Here is a 17,918-nt window from a genome sequence, read left to right as displayed (position 1 = left end):
TTATTTTATTTTATGAGCGCCGTTGAACAGTCGACCCAATTTTTGGGTTTACGACTACAAATGTTCAACGCCGTAGCCTTGTAATTTTGAACCTATCCAGAAGACAAGGAAACTTCTGGATCGGTACCCCCAGAGGTATTGATTTGTTATGGGAACATGGAGGACTTTGAGACTCGACAGATTTAACGTGCATCAGTCACCATTTACTACACGGGGAGTCTTCGACCAGCAGGGACCGAACCCACGAACTCTTGGACATGGGCCCGGCACCCCACTGACCAGGCTATCCCGGCCTAGTAGCGACAATTTAATTTTACATAGATAACTAGCAGCGTTACATTACAGCCACAAAGAATGGACATCGACAATAACAGTACAATATAAAATAGCTAGCCACGTCACAGGTATTTTTTTTTTTTATTTTTTTTTTTTTAAGCATTTAACATAAATGGCCATCACGGGTAGCTGAAAAGCTCCGGACTCACTGTCTGTCCCCAGGGACTGGGAGCAGGGTCAGTGGTGAGGCTTGTGTGGTATGTATGTTTTGTTTATGTTGTGTTGCGTGTTTTACCTATTTTTCTTATGAGTAGTAGTTGAGGCAGTGTTTTGGCGGATCATGATATAGATTACTGTTTTTTATTGTGTGTGCGTTTATAGACAGTTAAGCCATCTCTTGTTTGTGTGGATCGAGCTTGAGTTTTTTTTTTTTTTTTTTTTTATTTTATTTGCCTCACGGACAACAGCTTGTGTTGACTGACTGCCTGCCAAATGCTTGCTGGTCAGGGGTGGGGCCAGAGTGTGTTTTTATGCTGCAGCAATGGTTTGCCTGGAGCCCTGACACCTCAACATTGTATTTGCTGCCAGTATTTTTACAAAGTTATTATAAGGTTTATGACATATTGTCTGTGATGTTTCTGGTTATGGCTAGAATATTTATTAGTTTTTGCATAATATGCTTGTTTTTGAAACTGTCTGCAAATATCGTTCTGCCTTGTTCATTGGGTTTTTTGAGGTGGTATGATTCAGTTAGTGGGCAGTCATGTAGGTAGTGACTTGGGGTACCTGTGTCATCGCATGGGCATGTGTCTGTGTTTATTCGCTGCATCCTGTGTAAGAATGAGGGGAAGAAGCCATGTCCTGTAAGGAATTGTATTGCTGCTGGATGGCCTATGAGTCGGTCTGTGTCTACTTTAGGATAATATGATTTTGTTGTATAGCCTTTTTCATTTTCGTCCCAGTATGCTTGCCAAAGTTTTTGTGTGATGTTTTTAAGTTTATTTCTCAGGCTCGATGGTGGAAGCAGAACACCGCTGGGAATCCCGTGTCCTGCTGCTGCGTCTTTAGCCGCTAAATCCGCTGCTTCATTGCCTATGTTACCTGTGTGCGCTGCCACCCAGTGTATTTGTGTGTTGCATTTTCTGACTAGGTGTTCTAGTTGTCTTTGTAAGATTTAGATATTGATGTTTTCACTAAAATCTTTTCAAGCCCCCTTTGCCCATTATGTAACCAACAAGAAGAAATAGACGCTAACCATCTAAGACATTGCCCTGCACTTCCTCCTGGGCCCTTGTGGGAACGATATTGGCGGGCGAGATGCATTATTACAGACCTATAGACTCTTTATTTTTGTAGCTCTTGTTTCCGTTTTTTTGTTCTTTCTTTATATTGTTCTTGGCTACAAATTTGTCTTTCATGTCTGCCATTGGAAAAAAAAAAATACACCAGGAGAAATTGGCAAAACACAGAATTGGCAGCTATGAATGAGTGAAAAACCACTTGGGTATATGATGGAATGAAATGTATTTTTTTTTTTTCTTTTTTATAATTTTGGCCCAGTTACTTTAACATTTTTATCAGCTTAAGTAACATTGAAATTCCAGAACTTTCTAAAATCTGGCCTTTCCAAACCCCTGAGTAGTGCGGATTTTTGAATTTGTATTGTTTACTATGAAAAGTTGAAATACAAACATAACATTTGCTTTCCATTAAAAAAACATTCTAAAATCAGAAAATGCACACTTACACCAGGAAGAGTTTTTTGTTCGTGAAGAGCATTTTGTGCTTTAATGGCGCTCTCTCGTGCACAATATGTCAAAAATGCACATCCTGCAAAAATAAAAAACATTACAAATTTGAAAAATATATATACATAGGTTATTTTGTTACGATATTGGTTACAAACGCATAATGGTTAAAAGGATATGGACAATTAAATTAATATACCGATAGATAAAAAAGATAATAGATAGATAAATGATAGATAAATGTCAAAATTAAGTTTGATATTTTATAAATGAAACTCCCCGATATCATTAAACTTCAACTTCTTTCATTAAACTTTGAAATATACTTCCCCCCTTTTTTGGAGTAGAATAATTAATAATAAAAGCTACTGGGTTAATTGGTGAATAATTGATAATACTAATCAACATATCCAGGAGATCTGGCAAAGCTCTGTATAAAATTTCCCCAACTTTTTCAGGATTTTCAGAAAGAAAAAAAAAAAAGGATTTTGAAGGAATTTACTTCTTTAATGATTAAAAAGCTATTATGATACTTCTTTACTTTTTGTGGCACAATACTTATTTAACATGACATTTACTATTTACAATTGATAGATATATTTATAATTAATTCAAATTTATATGAATAAACAATATTTATCTTGATTAAATTTTTTTACAGTTGAAAAAATTTGATAATCTATATTCATATTATGTTGCACCATCAATTTGGGTATTTTTCTATATATTAGCAACACTTTAGTTATTATTTATTTTCTTGAGCTCCTTTAAGTAATAATTTAAGTAATGATAAAAAATTAGTTATACGTTAAGTATTTACTTAAATTCCTCTTGTTAGGTAGTAATTATTTAGAATGATTTTGTATTTTTATAGAAATAAAAACTCAGTTACTAAGCAATTATTTCAATTTATTGTTAATCCTTTCTAAAATGGCTGAAGAAATTTTAAACATAAACGGTGCTATTGTACCGCAGACTGTCATAACAATAATTGCAGAACAGCGAGTGAAAACCACAGAACATAGTTTTAAGAACCTCTTCATAAGAAGTACTAAAAAAATATCCCTATTTTGACATTAAATAAAATTTTTAGATTACTATTATAAACCAGAAGATAAGGAATCATATTTCATGATTACAATTGTAATTCAGGATGCATAGCCAAATTATTCAACAAAAAATAAGCACATTTTAAGCACTGAAAAAATATTATTTTTAAGCACTTTAAAAAAATTGACAGTTTTATTTTGTTTTAACCGTCATGTCAAAAGAAGAAAAAAAATTGGCATTGTTTTTGACAATAGTAAAAAATCATGAAATTTTGAATAATGTAAAACGATTGTTGTTTTCGCTACAGACGCACAATACGGCGAAACAGATTGGGGTTGAATTAATTGTGAAAACGTTGAATAGTACAATGTAAATTGTGTCTTTTTAATAATTCGTAAAGAAAATCAACATGGTAAAGGAAAAATCTCATTTTGAAAAAGGAAAAATTGAACACTTTTTAAAAACACCCAATAAAAAAAAGCATCTTTAAGGGCTTTTAAAAAAACGAAAATAAGCACCTTTAAGCACTTTTTAAAAAGGCTATGCACCCTGTAATTATAATTACAATATATATAATATTTAACAAAAAATAAGATTATTAATGAATATAAGTGAATACATCCAATCTTTAAAGGGAAAGATTAAAGATAGCTAGACTAAAATAATTAAAATGGCCATCAAAAAAATTACTATTATTCGACACAGACTTGTCACAACCTATTCAATTTGACACTCTTTCCACCACACCAACGCAATCCTTTTCTTGCTTTCTGGGGGAGCGGTATTTTCGACTTTCCCCCGGATCATCCTGTTACAATTATTCTTTTAAATTCTTTTTATTCATTACACAAAAAACCTTACTCAGGTATGGGGTTTTACTCTCTTAAACTATCCTAAACTGACTAAAACTGTCTTAAAGTGTTGAAAACCTTGAATATTGGTAAAAGAAAAAGATTTTATATGTGTAACCATTGTACGCATAATCTAATATATATAATTCTCTTACGTGGATCCTAAATTTTGGCTGTATTTCTTTTCCGCTGATGGCAACATTTGCTTTGTTTTGTTTACGTTTCGAAAACACCAAAGCATTCTGCCTTTTAATGATGTGTTTGTGATCTAATATACATAATTCTCTTACGTGGCTCCCAAATTTTTTCTGAAGTACTTTGTACAACTAAATAAGATTCTTTTCACAACACTTAAATATTTACTTTATTTTCTTCATTTATAGACAAAACAGTCGGCAAAGAATTCTGTTAGGTTAAAAAACATTTCGCTAAAAAAAGAAGAATTCTAAAAGAAATAAAAATAAACAACTTAAAAAATAAAAATGCTGNCCTTGTCACACACACCACCAAAAATGGACCGGAGTATCTTCCTCTCGAAAGCAGCGATGGTCCTCTCATCAGCTTGGGACAAGGTCCAGGTTTCAGATGCGTAAGTGAGAACTGATCTTATTAGGCTTTTATATATTAGCAACTTGGTGTCTCTTTTAATGTTGTCAGATTTAAGGAATTTTCTTATGCCATAAAAGCACTTGTTGGCTGCAGTTACTCTCTTCCTTACTTCTGTGGAAATTGAGTTTTCGGAGTTGATTTCAGAGCCAAGGTAGGTGAAAGAGCTCACCTTTTCAAATTTATACTCTCCAATCTCGATGTGCGTGGAGGTATCGGTATAGTTGATACATTGCATATACTTTGTCTTACTCTGATTAATTGAGAGGTGCATTTTTTTGGCCTCTCTTTCCAAGTCCAGGAATGCCTGCTTTAGGTCTTTAGGGGTTCTTGCTATGATATCAATATCATCAGCATAGGCCATAATTTGAACAAAAGTAAATACCTTATCCTTTAAATATGCTTTTAATACTGATAAAATATGTTTTTCTATAAGAATAAATAATGCAATATAAAAAATAACGATAAACGTTTATAATAAAACAAAAACTTGTCTTCAATTTGCGCTTTGTTCAAAAATTAATCTTTTATTTTTCACAATTTTTTTTTTAAATTGCGGCATAATTTGAACAAAAGGGATTAGGACAATTTGAACAAAAGGGCTTTGGACAGTTTTGGTCAAAGGTGTTTTGAACAGGACAGTTTAAACTCGGGTTTAATCCATTCTGTCCTAAACCTCGCCAACTCTATAAAATTTAAAGTTTCAAATATAACAGGGGACGTAACAGAGAGGACAAAACTAAATGTCCACTCAGTTACACTAAATGTAAACAAAGCTAATTGGTTTATGACCATTAAAAAGGAACTCTAGAAATGTAAACAAGAGCTAATGCATCCTGATTCAACTAGTTTAAACCAGTTCCTCCACTGTTAGAGCACACTTTTTTTACAAAGCCCTGCCATTTTTATTTGATAGTGTGTTTAGTTTATAGATAAAAGTTTTTTGAATGACTAATCAATATGACAAAAAACAGCAGTAGAAAAAATGTGAGAATAGAGAACTAGAACGTCCCAGAAAAGATACTTGCAAGAAAGATAAACATAAAATGAAAACTTATGATAACAGAATTATTTTGAAGAAAAAAAATAACAGAGAAATAGATAAATTGAGAGAAAAAAAACAAAGGAAAAATAAAAAAGCACTTATACAAGCTGCAGAAATTCAGGAAGGATATTCTCTTCATAATACTCCTTAGACATTGGAGAAGCCAAAAGTGCATTACCTGTATCTCCAAGAAAACGTTGTACTGTTCAACACATACTCTGTAACCTTACTAACATAACAAAAGAAACAGCCTAGTAATGAAATTTCTGATGTAACAAAAAAACAACTACTCATCTGATAAACTTTCTTACCAGACTTCTGATACAACTGAGTACAGGATAGTCAGAGTAAATGGACAGAAAGTCACAAAGCAAAAAAAAAGAAGTATTTGCAGTTCACCTTGATGGAAGCATATCAAGTTTTAAAGCAGATGCATCCAAACATAAAAAGTGGCAAATTTAATTTTGCCGTACTACGACCTATCCGTTTTTTATGCGTAGGTAAAACACCATAAATATGTCTATGTGTTACTCATGAAAATGTGAATTTACTATTTAAATCACACTGTTGTTTGCCTAACAATTACATAGAATTACTAAATATAGCGACTTGCAACAATTGATTTTTCATTTTATAACTATTGTTGAACAGCTGACCCAAATTTGAGTTTACAGCTACCAATGTTCAACTCTGTAGTCTTGTAATTTTGAACTCAATTCAAAAGAAAAGGGGACTCCTGATCAGTAATGCCAGAAGTTTTGATTTGTTATGGGAACTTGGAAAACCTTGTGACCCTAACAGATTTAAAGATAGTTTTGTAAGTGTAGAAAGTTCAAGGAAAAAATAGGGTAGTTAATTTTGTAGCCCAAAATAACTTAAATTGAGAAAGAAATAAGCAATGTGCATGTTTTTTTAACATGGTTTGGTAAAATAAAAACTAGCATGGGTATAATGTTAGATATTATAGCAATGCAGCCAACTCCGACTTTAAATAACCAAAGAGTCAATTTTAACAGTGATATTTCGGTTTAACAATTTGCCAAATTTGTAAGATGTCGTCTCTGTTAAGACACATTATTTGGACTTAATAAAAATGTGTTTGCAATTTTATAAGTCTTATAGTACTTTATTTTACCATGAAATATGATAATTTAAAAATAAAATTACCTACAGATAATATTTAGGATGGTCCAATTCATAGAATTTAGCGTAAATAACAGTGAATGTAAAAAAATATGGGATTTTATTTGACCCCTCTGTTACAAGAACTTTTAATTAACTTGTAATTTAATTATGAGGCTTTTTAACTATTTTATGCCAATTAATTACATTGCACCCTAAAGTAGCATATTCTTGCAGAATTTTCTGCTTTCAGAAATATTTAATATATTTTTCAGAATAAAATACTAACGTAATTTACCCTCCGTTATACTTGGAATTCAACTAATTCAAAACATAGAAAACATGAGTTTAGAACCTAGAATATGCCATGAAGTTTCGAATACTGAAAAGAAATCTTTAAAATATCAAAAAGAAAAATAAATTATGAGAAGACAACTCAGGATTAGGCAATGGAGAAGTTCTCTTCGAATAATTTGTTTGCATTTTGATTTTTTTTTCAGCAATTGAAACTTATGACTTACTATTTTTATTTGAAATCAATATTTATTTATTTTTAATTTAGTAATGAAAGTGAATGACAATTTGTGATGAAAAGTTTCGTTTCTCCTGTGGTTTAGTGTAATCTTTTAATATCATGCATTTATAATAGTTTCTAAAATGAATTATAAAATACTATTAGTTACTTATACAAATATTTTTTAAACAAAATATAATACAAGTTCTTCTTTTATAACTTAGAAGCATAATTATTAAGGTACTTTAAACACGAAAAGTGGCCATAATTAATTTTCTAGTCTTGCCCATTATCAATCCTGATAAGTGATTATTTGTAATCAATTATATTTTGTCCCACTGTGCTAATTATTGTGCGATTTTAAAAGAAAAAGCTACTGCTTGATTACAGAAATAGAAATCATTAAACAATATAGCAAGGTAATATCGTTGAATCCTTAAGTAAATAAATATGAGAAAATGTAACATAGCCTAAATATAATCAAACGAAATTTCGCATTATTTTGGAAAAAGAATCTTTTCAGAAAGATGCCTTGAATACATTATTAAAAAATAAACACAACTAAAGCAAAAATTACAGTAACTCATACAAACACTAATATCATACTAAAAAGAACAATAAACAGACGCCGATAACAGTATGAAAGAGAATGCCGGTGTAAATGACTCATACATTTCATAAAGGTATTATTAAAATAGTCACAAATTTCCTTGGAATGAAAAGAAATGTAACTAAATTCGTTATCTGAAAACGAAGACATAAACAATCACCTTTGTGTAGACCAGTATATTTGTCTTTGAGTACTGTCAACTCATATATTTTACCATAATGTTCAAAAATTGGTTTCAGTTGTTTCTCTTCCAAATTTCTGGGAATTTGACCAATAAACAGTTTGATAGCATCATGATCCTTGTTGGGAGGTTGATTATCACAGTTATTATGTTGTCCAACACTTAATTGTTTCGAGATAGGATCCAGATAACCATTAACAAGCGCGGCCATGTTGATATTCGGACAACACGCTTAGTATTTTTTTCTTCTTTTTTCTTTTTGTGCAGATCTGTCAAACAGACATAGCAATTAGCGATCGAAAAAGGCAATAGATGGCGCTTATCCTGATATTGATTGATATTAGCTTCAGATTAGAAGAAGTGAAAACCAGTTTTTACTGTTGGCAACACAAACAGGGTTACCATTATTAATTGTTGTTTTTTTGTTTACCTTTTCCGGTTTTAAAGTTTACGGCTGCTTACTAGAGCTTATAGATGGTGCTTTCTTCACTAGGATGCGCTACATGCTCTTTACATTATATACTTCCAGGTTAATCTTACCGGTGTATTTTGAAACCATTTGACTCACAACGTAATATTGTGTTTGATACACGAAATACTAACGATTACGTTGTGAGCCTTAAAATACGCCGGAAGCGGTGAAACAGAAGTATAGGCAGTAAAGAACTTGCAGTGCACCCTAGTGGAGAAAACAGTATCCATTTGTGTATAAAAAAGAATCGTCATTTGAAGACGAGTCTCTTCAAAACGTCAGAATCGTAAAAAAAGAAAAAAAGGAATCGGTATAATACACTTCTTACCTTGTCAATAGGGCCGGGATAGCCTGATCGGTAGGGCGCTGGGCCCATGTCCGAGAATTCGTGGGTTCGAACTCCGCCGGCCGAAGACTCCCCGTGTAGTAAAGTGACTGACACACGTTAAATCTGTAGAGTCGCAAAAGTCCTCCATGTTCCCATAACAAATCAATACCTGGGTACTGGATTGGAGATCGATCGTTCTCAGATTCAGGTCAAAATTATGATCTGTGGATGAATGAATGTATGAATGGGTCCGCCATATAAACGGGTGTGACGTACGTGTGGCAGAAGTCGAATTCTTGGTCATAGATGGCGCCACTGGAAAACAAGAACAAACGCTTCCCTTCTGCCTAAACAGGCATACGTCAACAACATTGTCAACAGCAATATTATATATTGCAATATGCAAACATCAAAATTCAGACCTAAATGATAATTTGCGCAAGTTAATAATATTATACTGGATAATTAAAAGTTTATAATTAATAAGGTTGAATTTCAATTATAAAATTTTAATATTGATGAGTTTAGAGATATTATTAAAATTTAATGATTTTTTTAAAAATTCTTTATTAAATATTGGAAGACTTTTTTGTCATGGATTTTCCCGAATAGGATTTTCACATGGTGAAAATATCAATTTAGTTCGCAAAGAAATGTTTAATAAATTTATTGACAATTATAACATACAACCAACTCAATGATTCTATACAGAGTTTAATTACATTAGTTAGATATCCATTTTTTTTTATTATTATCAAGTTTTAGAAGGGTTCGTAAAATTTGTTTTTTTTTTCAATAAATAAACATTACTGCAAATTCTTTTGATTTTATTCATTTGATAAAACCGTATTTAAATAAGTCTTTTCAGAAACATTAGAATTCCTTGTAATTAGTTTATTTATATTAAATTTAAAATCATTTCCTTTATTGTAAACATCAACAATTCAGATATCTTCTTTTTTTAATACTTAAATCCAAAAAATTAATATTATCGTCATAATTACGAAGAAAGATTAATTCTTCGGGGTAAATATTGTTTAACAAAATTGCATAATTTTGAAAATTAAAAATAATTAAATCAGCAATAAATCTGAAATATATTAAAAGTATAATTTTTTTTTCACAATAGTATAAAAATAAGTTAGCTAAGAGTGATGAAAAATTAGATCCTTGTGAAATTTCATCAATTTGTATTAAAATATGTTTCCCATTGTAAAGATAATTATTAACCCACTGCATGTAAAAATTAGTATTTTAACCTGCAATCTTCTCCGCATAGCAAAACCGGTAACAAATGTTAATAGATAGGAGAATAGTGTATAGGGGAGAAACATTCTTCCCAGTTTTGTCCATTTTGAAAACTGCCAGTGGGTAAAAAAGACAAATATTAGTCAGAATTTCCCAATAAACAAAATCGTAATTAAGGCTACTTTTATAATCATAGTAATAATTCAAAAGAAGACCTTTTAGTTTAGAAAGGGGAATGTTATTGAAGATATCTTGGAAATCATTGTGCGCAGGGCCGGATTAACCTATAGGCACACTAGGCACATACCTAGGGCCTACGAAATTCAGGGGCATACGAAAAACTTGGGAGAAAGAAATTTGTTGACAAAAATAATTTAGCTTTAAAAACAACAAGTGTATTTTGCACAAAATTATGAAGATACAAATAAAAATATAATATTTTTCGGTAATAAATTATTTTGCAGAATCTTATGATCTAATATATTACTTTTTTGCAATTTTTGGATTCAACGAAATCTTGTATTATGCTGTCGAATTCCAAACTACGCAAAATGTCGTATTCAATAGACATAAGTGCGTAAAATCCATATTAATAAAAATTTAAAAAAAATATGCAAGAAAATTTTAGCATATATTTTGAAAAGAGGGGAGGAGTGGGGGAAGGAAGGGAGGGCCCAAAAACGGCTCTGCCTAGGGCCTACGAAAGGTATAATCCGACTCTGATTGTGCGTGATCAAATCAAAGAGACTCTGTGTGTTCTCTGCGTGTACTTGAAGGCTATATTTTGCTTTTACATAAACCTTTATTTTTCAAAGTTTGCCCCATTGATTACTTCAAAAAAAGTCAACACGAATCAAAGTGATAAAATTATTTTGGCACAAGGGGCTGACAAAATAGTTTGAACACAAGACGTCCTATCTGTAATGTCAACGTTCCCTTCCTAATAGAAGAATATAGCACGTTACAACTGTGCATAATGTTCTACAACTTTTCTTAATGTAACCCATGTGTATTAAGTTCAAATTTATTGTTATGATGTATTAAATTACTACACCAAATTGCGAGATTATTGACAAGTTAGGGGCTTCACCATGATGCATAATGGTTCCCAGATGCACCCTTCGCAAGTTGAATATAGTACCGCAGTATGGTATGGAGCACCAAACAGCTAATCTTATGAGTGCGGGTTCGATTCCAGCGGAGTTTTGTTGTATCGTATATAAATCGAATGGTTAATTAAGAACCTTTTATATTTACTTTACTTTTTTTACATTTATCATTACTTTTTATTGCAGAATTAATTTTGGTTTCAGTTTTTTTTTGCAGTATGGTTATTATTCGCGATCGCAACACTCGAATACGCCATCTGGGGAGAGACCGGTTTCATGCCTTTAGCCCTTCTCCCTTCCCTCCTCTCCTTTTTTCAGTTGTATAGGAATGTACTACGATACTTTCCCTTTTCTTAATACTTTTCCTTTTTATATAATATAAATATTTCTTAAAATTTCCATGATACTTTTCTTTAGAACTATGTTTAATGTAGTTTTCAGTTCCATATAGTTTTTCAAGTTAAAAGATTTTAATCTATATGAAAATCAAGAGAGAAACTAACATACTTCCTTCCTCTATGACTTTCCACACGCTAATGGGGAAAGCATGTGAAGTGTTGCCATAGGAAAAGAGTTCTGCTCTACGCCACCTGCAGCCCATTTCGATCGCCAATAGCAAAATATTTTTTATTATCAATCTCAGTAACCTTTTATCTTTACTTTACTTTTTTTATATTTATCATTACTTTTGATTGCAGAATTAATTTTGTTTTCAGTTTTTTTTTTACAGTATGGTTATTATAGCAAAATATTTTTTATTATCAATCTTAGTATTCTCCTTTATAAAGAAAGCCTCTGGTCACTAGGAAAGCTTTCTGAAGATTTTTTTTGTTATCTGCATATATTTAAAAGCCTATACTTTTGCCTTTAGTTTTAAAACTTTGCCAACAGTTTTAAACCAATAGTTTTAAAACTTTGCCTGATTCCTTATTGCATTATGAGTAAACACGAGATTAAGCCTTGAAATATAGAAAAATTATTTCCGGCGCACAAAAACTAAAAAGTTCAGCCAATCATTTTTTTTTTATATTCTTTGCGTATACATAAAAGCATATACAAAAAAGCATACATTTTCTGTTTATTTTTAGGCGTTACCCCATTTGTTATATCAATATAAGTAAATATTAGAATAAGCAGAAAAAATATAGACCAATTAGTTCGGTTATATCAATCTTTTATTATTTAATTAAGTCAATCTTTTATTTATTATTTTTTTTAGCCCTCTGCTTGTATGTAAAAGCTATATTTTACTTTTATATTAACCTTGATTTTTAAACATTGCCGCATTTATTATTTCGAAATTAGTAAATACAAGGCAAAGCAGCAAAATTATAGAAAAATTAGTTTCAATACAAGGGGGCCTCATTGTATTGTTAATTTACTCATTGTATTGTCAAATACTCAAAGTGCAAAAGGTTAATAAATGGCTGTATTTCAATGAAAATTTTTTTATTGGTAAATGTTTTTTAAATTGTGCTTAAATGCTCAAGACCACACAATTAACAATTGATTGCATAATTTCAGTGAAGTGTCATCATTTACCTGATATACTGGTCTACTTTTGTTTCCTCAATTCTGAGAATTCTTTTGGCTACTTATCCTTCGAAATCCCAATTTTTGGCAATCAGTACAAAAGTTTATGGAAGCTGTTTGAGTGTTTGATCCACGGAATAGATAGCCAACTTAAATATTAATAAAGACTGCATTCAAATAAATTTTAAGGGTTGTGATGTTTTTGTGTAAACTATTAATGAAAGAGCCTGCGTTCAGTTTGTGCAATTATTCTATTTTAATTATCGTTGATATGCTGTGCATAAATATAAGATTACTTATTTAAAATCTTTGTTTTAATTGAACATTGGAAAGTAAAACAAGGAGGAAAATGGAAAGTGTAGTAGACTGCAACCTAGCCTGTCCTCATAATTTTAAAAAGTTGTTGCGCTTTTGGTGTTCAATTTTACATATGTGTGTCTGTGTAATTTATAAGCCTCTATTTATTATTAAATACAATGCAAATTTGATTGCCTTATCTGAAGCAAAAGGTGAGAACAAATATTTCATATGCAATTGTAAAGATAATAATTTAGAGTTCTTAAGTATAAAGCTTTACAATCATTATTAATGTTAAATACTTGTATTCATTGCGATTTATTGCTTTTTGGTGGTTATATTTCAGAACTTAATTGAGAACAAGTGAATTCTAAGTATTCTATTATACCATTTTTATATACAGTGAAACCCCGCTATAGTGAATGATTAAGGAACCGAAATTTCGGTTCACTATAACTGTTCCGCTAACTATTTCAACTAATGGTTCCAAACTCCCCCCTTTTATTGCACATTAGTAGTAGACAGCGAGATCTAAGCGACGGAAGTGACGTCATAGTCAACCGGAGCCTATTTCTGCCCAACCGGAAGTTGCTTATTTCTGCCCACCTATCCGGTTTGTAGGTGGGCAGAAATAAGCAACTTCCGGTTGTAGACGGGCAGAAATAAGGAACTTCCGGTTGGGCAGAAATAGGCTCCGGTTGACTATGACGTCACTTCCGCCGCTTAGATCTCGCTGTCTACTACTCACATTATTTAAATAACTGACCAATGAAATGAAATACAAAAATGACTGAAAAATAATACGTAGTAACAAAAATGTGTTAATTTTATTTTTAATTACTCTTCGCCTTGCGGGCAAAAAAAAAATAAATAGTTACCTTTAGTTGATGAGCAATCCTCAACATCAGATATGGAAACACTCTTCCCGATTCTCCGATAATTTTTCCAGAATTTATGTTAATCCGCTTTTGAAACCTGTCTAACCAGACGTTCGAGCATATAGTAGTAGTCTCACCAAATCGCTTGCCAAATACATCGGCTTCAACTTGAAGCATTTGTCCAGATACTGGAAGATTGCGACTTCTTTGAATGCTGAACCAATTCAATAAAGCTAATAATGAAGTAAACAAGAAAAATGCCCATTCCTACATTCCATGCAACAAACGGTCTTGAAAATCGGTATATGTATTTATTTTGAAGTAGAAATTTCAAAATCATTACGAAAAAATGAAGAAAATAAATCAGTCGAAGACAGAAAAAAGTTCATAATATCCACACAAAAAAAAAAAAAAAACATTATAAAAGTGTAGCAAGACACTGGAGCGAACATTTCGTTCACTATATCCGGAAGTTCACTATAAACCGTATTCACTGTATTTTGATTGGGTATGTAAAAATAGATTCATTTCTGATTAGTATTGATTAGTATAAAAGTTACATTATTTAGTGTTGGTAATGTCTTTCTAAAGCTTCCGTGCGACAAATATAGATTCTAAGGCAAATTATGTTTATTTTATTTAATAATAATCGAAAGAAAATTTTAAATCTAAGGTGCACAATTTTTTACATCATTTTAAAGTATTTAATTTTGCGTGGCAAAATACAAAATTCGAGTGAAATTGGCTGAATAGTTCCTGAGTAATCAAATTGCAAAAAAGCCGTATATTTAAAAGTCGATTTTTCAGAAATTATTCAATCGATTTCTCGCTAGTTTTGTATTTTGCCATGCAAAGTTAGATAATTTAAAATTATGTAAAAAATTGCAAAGCTTGCAATTCAAAATGTCTTCGGCTATTATTAAATGAAATAATAAAAAAAATATTAAATAGTTAATGAAATTTAGTTTTCGCGTAGAAATATCTTTGGGTAAAAGAATTTTATAATTGTGTGCAAAAATTTTTCAATTTGCTCAAAAAAAATTTGAGGTATGTCAAAATACGCAAAAGTAAAATTGGAATTAAGGAGTCCAAAGTTTGAACTGCTCACCTGAACAAACTATAGGGACCATATTTCGAAGATCTGTTTATTCAGAGAAAGTACGTTATATAAAGTCTGTAATTTAAACTACAACAATTACTGAATGCTGTTTTTAATTTTAATTTTTTTTAATTATTTAAAAAAAAATTTCATTTATTTATTTTGTATTTATTTTTTTATATTTTTAATTAATATTTCTCCCCTTTAAGGGTTTTGTTGAATAAATTTTCCAAATATATTTTAATAATTATATTTCTTTCATAGATGGCAGCACTGAAATGTTATTTGTCTCATATTTTTTCTACCAAATATACTTTTAAAATTATTTTATACGATTTAAAGTATATGCATTGTTTTTCATCCTTTTCGTCTACGCGAAATTTTGATAACTGTCAACTTAGTATACTATTTTTAAAACATTTTTAACTTTTGCTCCAAGCCGGTAAGTTTGTTTCCTGCCAGAGGGAAAAAAAATTCAAAAAATTTATTATATTGCTATATAGCAATATAATAAATGTTTACTTAGGTTCCTAAGTTGATAATATGAAACTAAAAACAATTATTGGCAATTAATTAATTATTTCGCTCTCTCACATATCCTTATAAAATCTAGAATCTAATTGATAGAAAAAATTTAACAATCCATGTGACTGAACGGATAGTCGCGTTCATTTTTATCTGAAAGAACCAACTAAAGTGATAATAATGTATTTAAATGACTCCATAGAGTTGAAACGTTCATACACATTTTAATTAGGTAATAATTAACAGACTTATTAGTGTTACCGGAATCGAACTCGTAAAAAGACAGGTTTTCAATTTTATTGCAAATAATTTAAAATTTCTGCAAATTTAGCTACTAATTTTTATTTATTTTTTTTATGAAAAAGGAGTGGGTTTTTTCGTCAGTTTTTATAACTCTGAAGGATTATGGAAAAACTCTAATTGCTCTATATACTAATTGTATTTACCTTGATTTTCATATTTTATAATTGTAATTTTTTTATCGTTTATCTGGATTTTTTTCAGTGTAACAATTTTTTTTTAATTCTGATTTCGGTTCTCACAAATAAAATCAAAATAATTAACAAAAAATTTTATTTTGGATTTTAAAAAGTTAAAAAAAGTTTTTTGGGTGTAAACATATTAAATAAACCAGTAGGTTATAGAATGATCTTACAAAATATATCACAAAATAAAATTATTCCGAAATGGGGATTTTGTTTGACAACCGAAAGTTTTTAAACTATGTATTACGAAAAATATTTCTGCGACGCATTTTTGAGTTCTTCGAGAACGACTTTTGTTTCTCACGAACTTTTCCTTCACCCTTTATTTTAATAATGTAAAAAGTCTAACTTTAATATTATAATCTCGAAATTGTCAGTTTAAGCTTTTTCAAAAAATTACAGTTATGGCTATTTTTATTTTCTAAAATTTATTTATTTTTAACTTTTATTTCATTTATCTATTTATTTTTGAAAAAAATTAATTAAATTAAGCTGAATTATTAATTGAGAAATTAATTTAATTTTCTTACATAAAAATTTATCTGTCACAACTTGCCCTAGAAACATTCGTACGATTTATCGCAATTAGACAGGAGTCTTTCGATATGTAAACAAAACTATAATAAACCATTTAAAATAGCATTATTATTGACTATAGACTGCATTAAAAATAAAAAATAAACAGCTAATTTCGGTAAAAAGTTTTATAATTTTATATATTTTATACATGAAATGGACCTGGTAGGTAAGGCGTTGGGCCCATGTCCGAGAGTTCGTGGGCTCTAACCCCGCCGACCGAGGACTTCCCGTGTAGTAAAGTGACTGATACACGTTAAATCTGTAGAGTCGCAAAAGTCCTCCATGTTCCCATAACAAATTAATACCTGTGGGGGTACTGGATTGGAGATCGATCGTTCTCTGATTCCTGCGCAACCGTAAGCGTAACCTCCACTCTATCCTTATTGGCTGACCAGAGGACTTTCACGGCAATCATCTTTTTTTATTATATTTTGCAAGTTTTTTTTAGTATAGCTTTTTGTTTGTTATTTGTCTTACCATTAGCAATAAAAATAAATATTTACTTTTTAATTGATTAATTTATTTACATGCTGCAAATTGTTAGGAAAATGTACGTAAAATATATTCCGGCAGTGGTTATTAAGTTACATAATACTAAGTTCTACAGATGTTTTTCAAAAAGAGAAAAAGATTTTAAAGGAGTAATATTGAGTGTTTGGTTGGTCTGATTTACGAATTTGTTTTCCTAATCGGAATTTTTATTTTAATTTTTAAGGGAAGAAATTAAAAAATTGTTTTTTAATACCAGATTTAAAAAAGTGATTCAATTTTTTTTCTTCTCTTAAGCTTGTATTTTCAATACCTTATGCCCCCGCAAAAANAAATGTATATATATATATATATATATATTATTTCCTAAAACAAAAGAAATAATAACAATCATAATTGCATAAAAAATCAATTTAATATACAACGAAATACTAGTAAAGAATATTTCGCTTTCAATAGATAAATCGGAATTTTTATTTTAGTTTTAAAGTGGAAAATTTTAAATAATGTTTTAAATATTAGATAAAAAAAAAAAAAAAAAAAAGAGATTCAATTTCCTTTTTCATAAACTGGTATTTCAAGTAACTTGTGTCCCCGAAAAAAAAACGTGCATGAATTATCTCCTAACAATAAAACAAAAGTAATGTAATCATAATTTCATAAAAAAATCAATTTCATTTGTGACGATATATATACTAGTAAGGAACATCTCGCATTCAATAGAGGTAAAAAAATTCCAATATTTGAAAAACAATTTTTTTTTTACAATTCTTTTTTAAAGTAATAAAATCCTCAAAATTGTAAAATTGTGTGCTCTTTGGACTTGTTCCCCCTCATGTTTTGTATGTTATCATCTTGCATTAATTATGTCAA

At 30.4% G+C, this 17,918-nt stretch overlaps 1 protein-coding gene across 5 annotated transcripts in view; it reads right to left on the bottom strand.

Annotated features, from left to right (window-relative positions):
* Positions 1–8,317, bottom strand: part of LOC107449989 (CUGBP Elav-like family member 3) — a 34,328-nt gene extending 26,011 nt beyond the window's left edge. For 3 of the 5 annotated variants that reach the window (XM_021145198.3, XM_043043574.2, XM_021145197.3), the window contains exons 1-2: positions 7,983–8,316; positions 2,024–2,106 (exon numbers count right to left, since the gene is read on the bottom strand). In XM_021145198.3, the coding sequence (XP_021000857.1) occupies positions 2,024–2,106; positions 7,983–8,214 (315 nt within the window). In that variant the 5' untranslated portion in view covers positions 8,215–8,316. Of the gene's footprint in view, positions 1–2,023; positions 2,107–7,982 lie in introns of all 5 variants that reach the window. The other 2 variants (XM_043043575.2, XM_071182788.1) reach the window with 1 other exon arrangement.
* Positions 8,318–17,918: the final 9,601 nt, after the last annotated feature.

Source organism: Parasteatoda tepidariorum, chromosome 6 (assembly GCF_043381705.1).
Source record: "Parasteatoda tepidariorum isolate YZ-2023 chromosome 6, CAS_Ptep_4.0, whole genome shotgun sequence".
NCBI classification, from domain to species: domain Eukaryota; kingdom Metazoa; phylum Arthropoda; class Arachnida; order Araneae; family Theridiidae; genus Parasteatoda; species Parasteatoda tepidariorum.
This window is presented reverse-complemented; position numbering and strand designations above follow the sequence as displayed.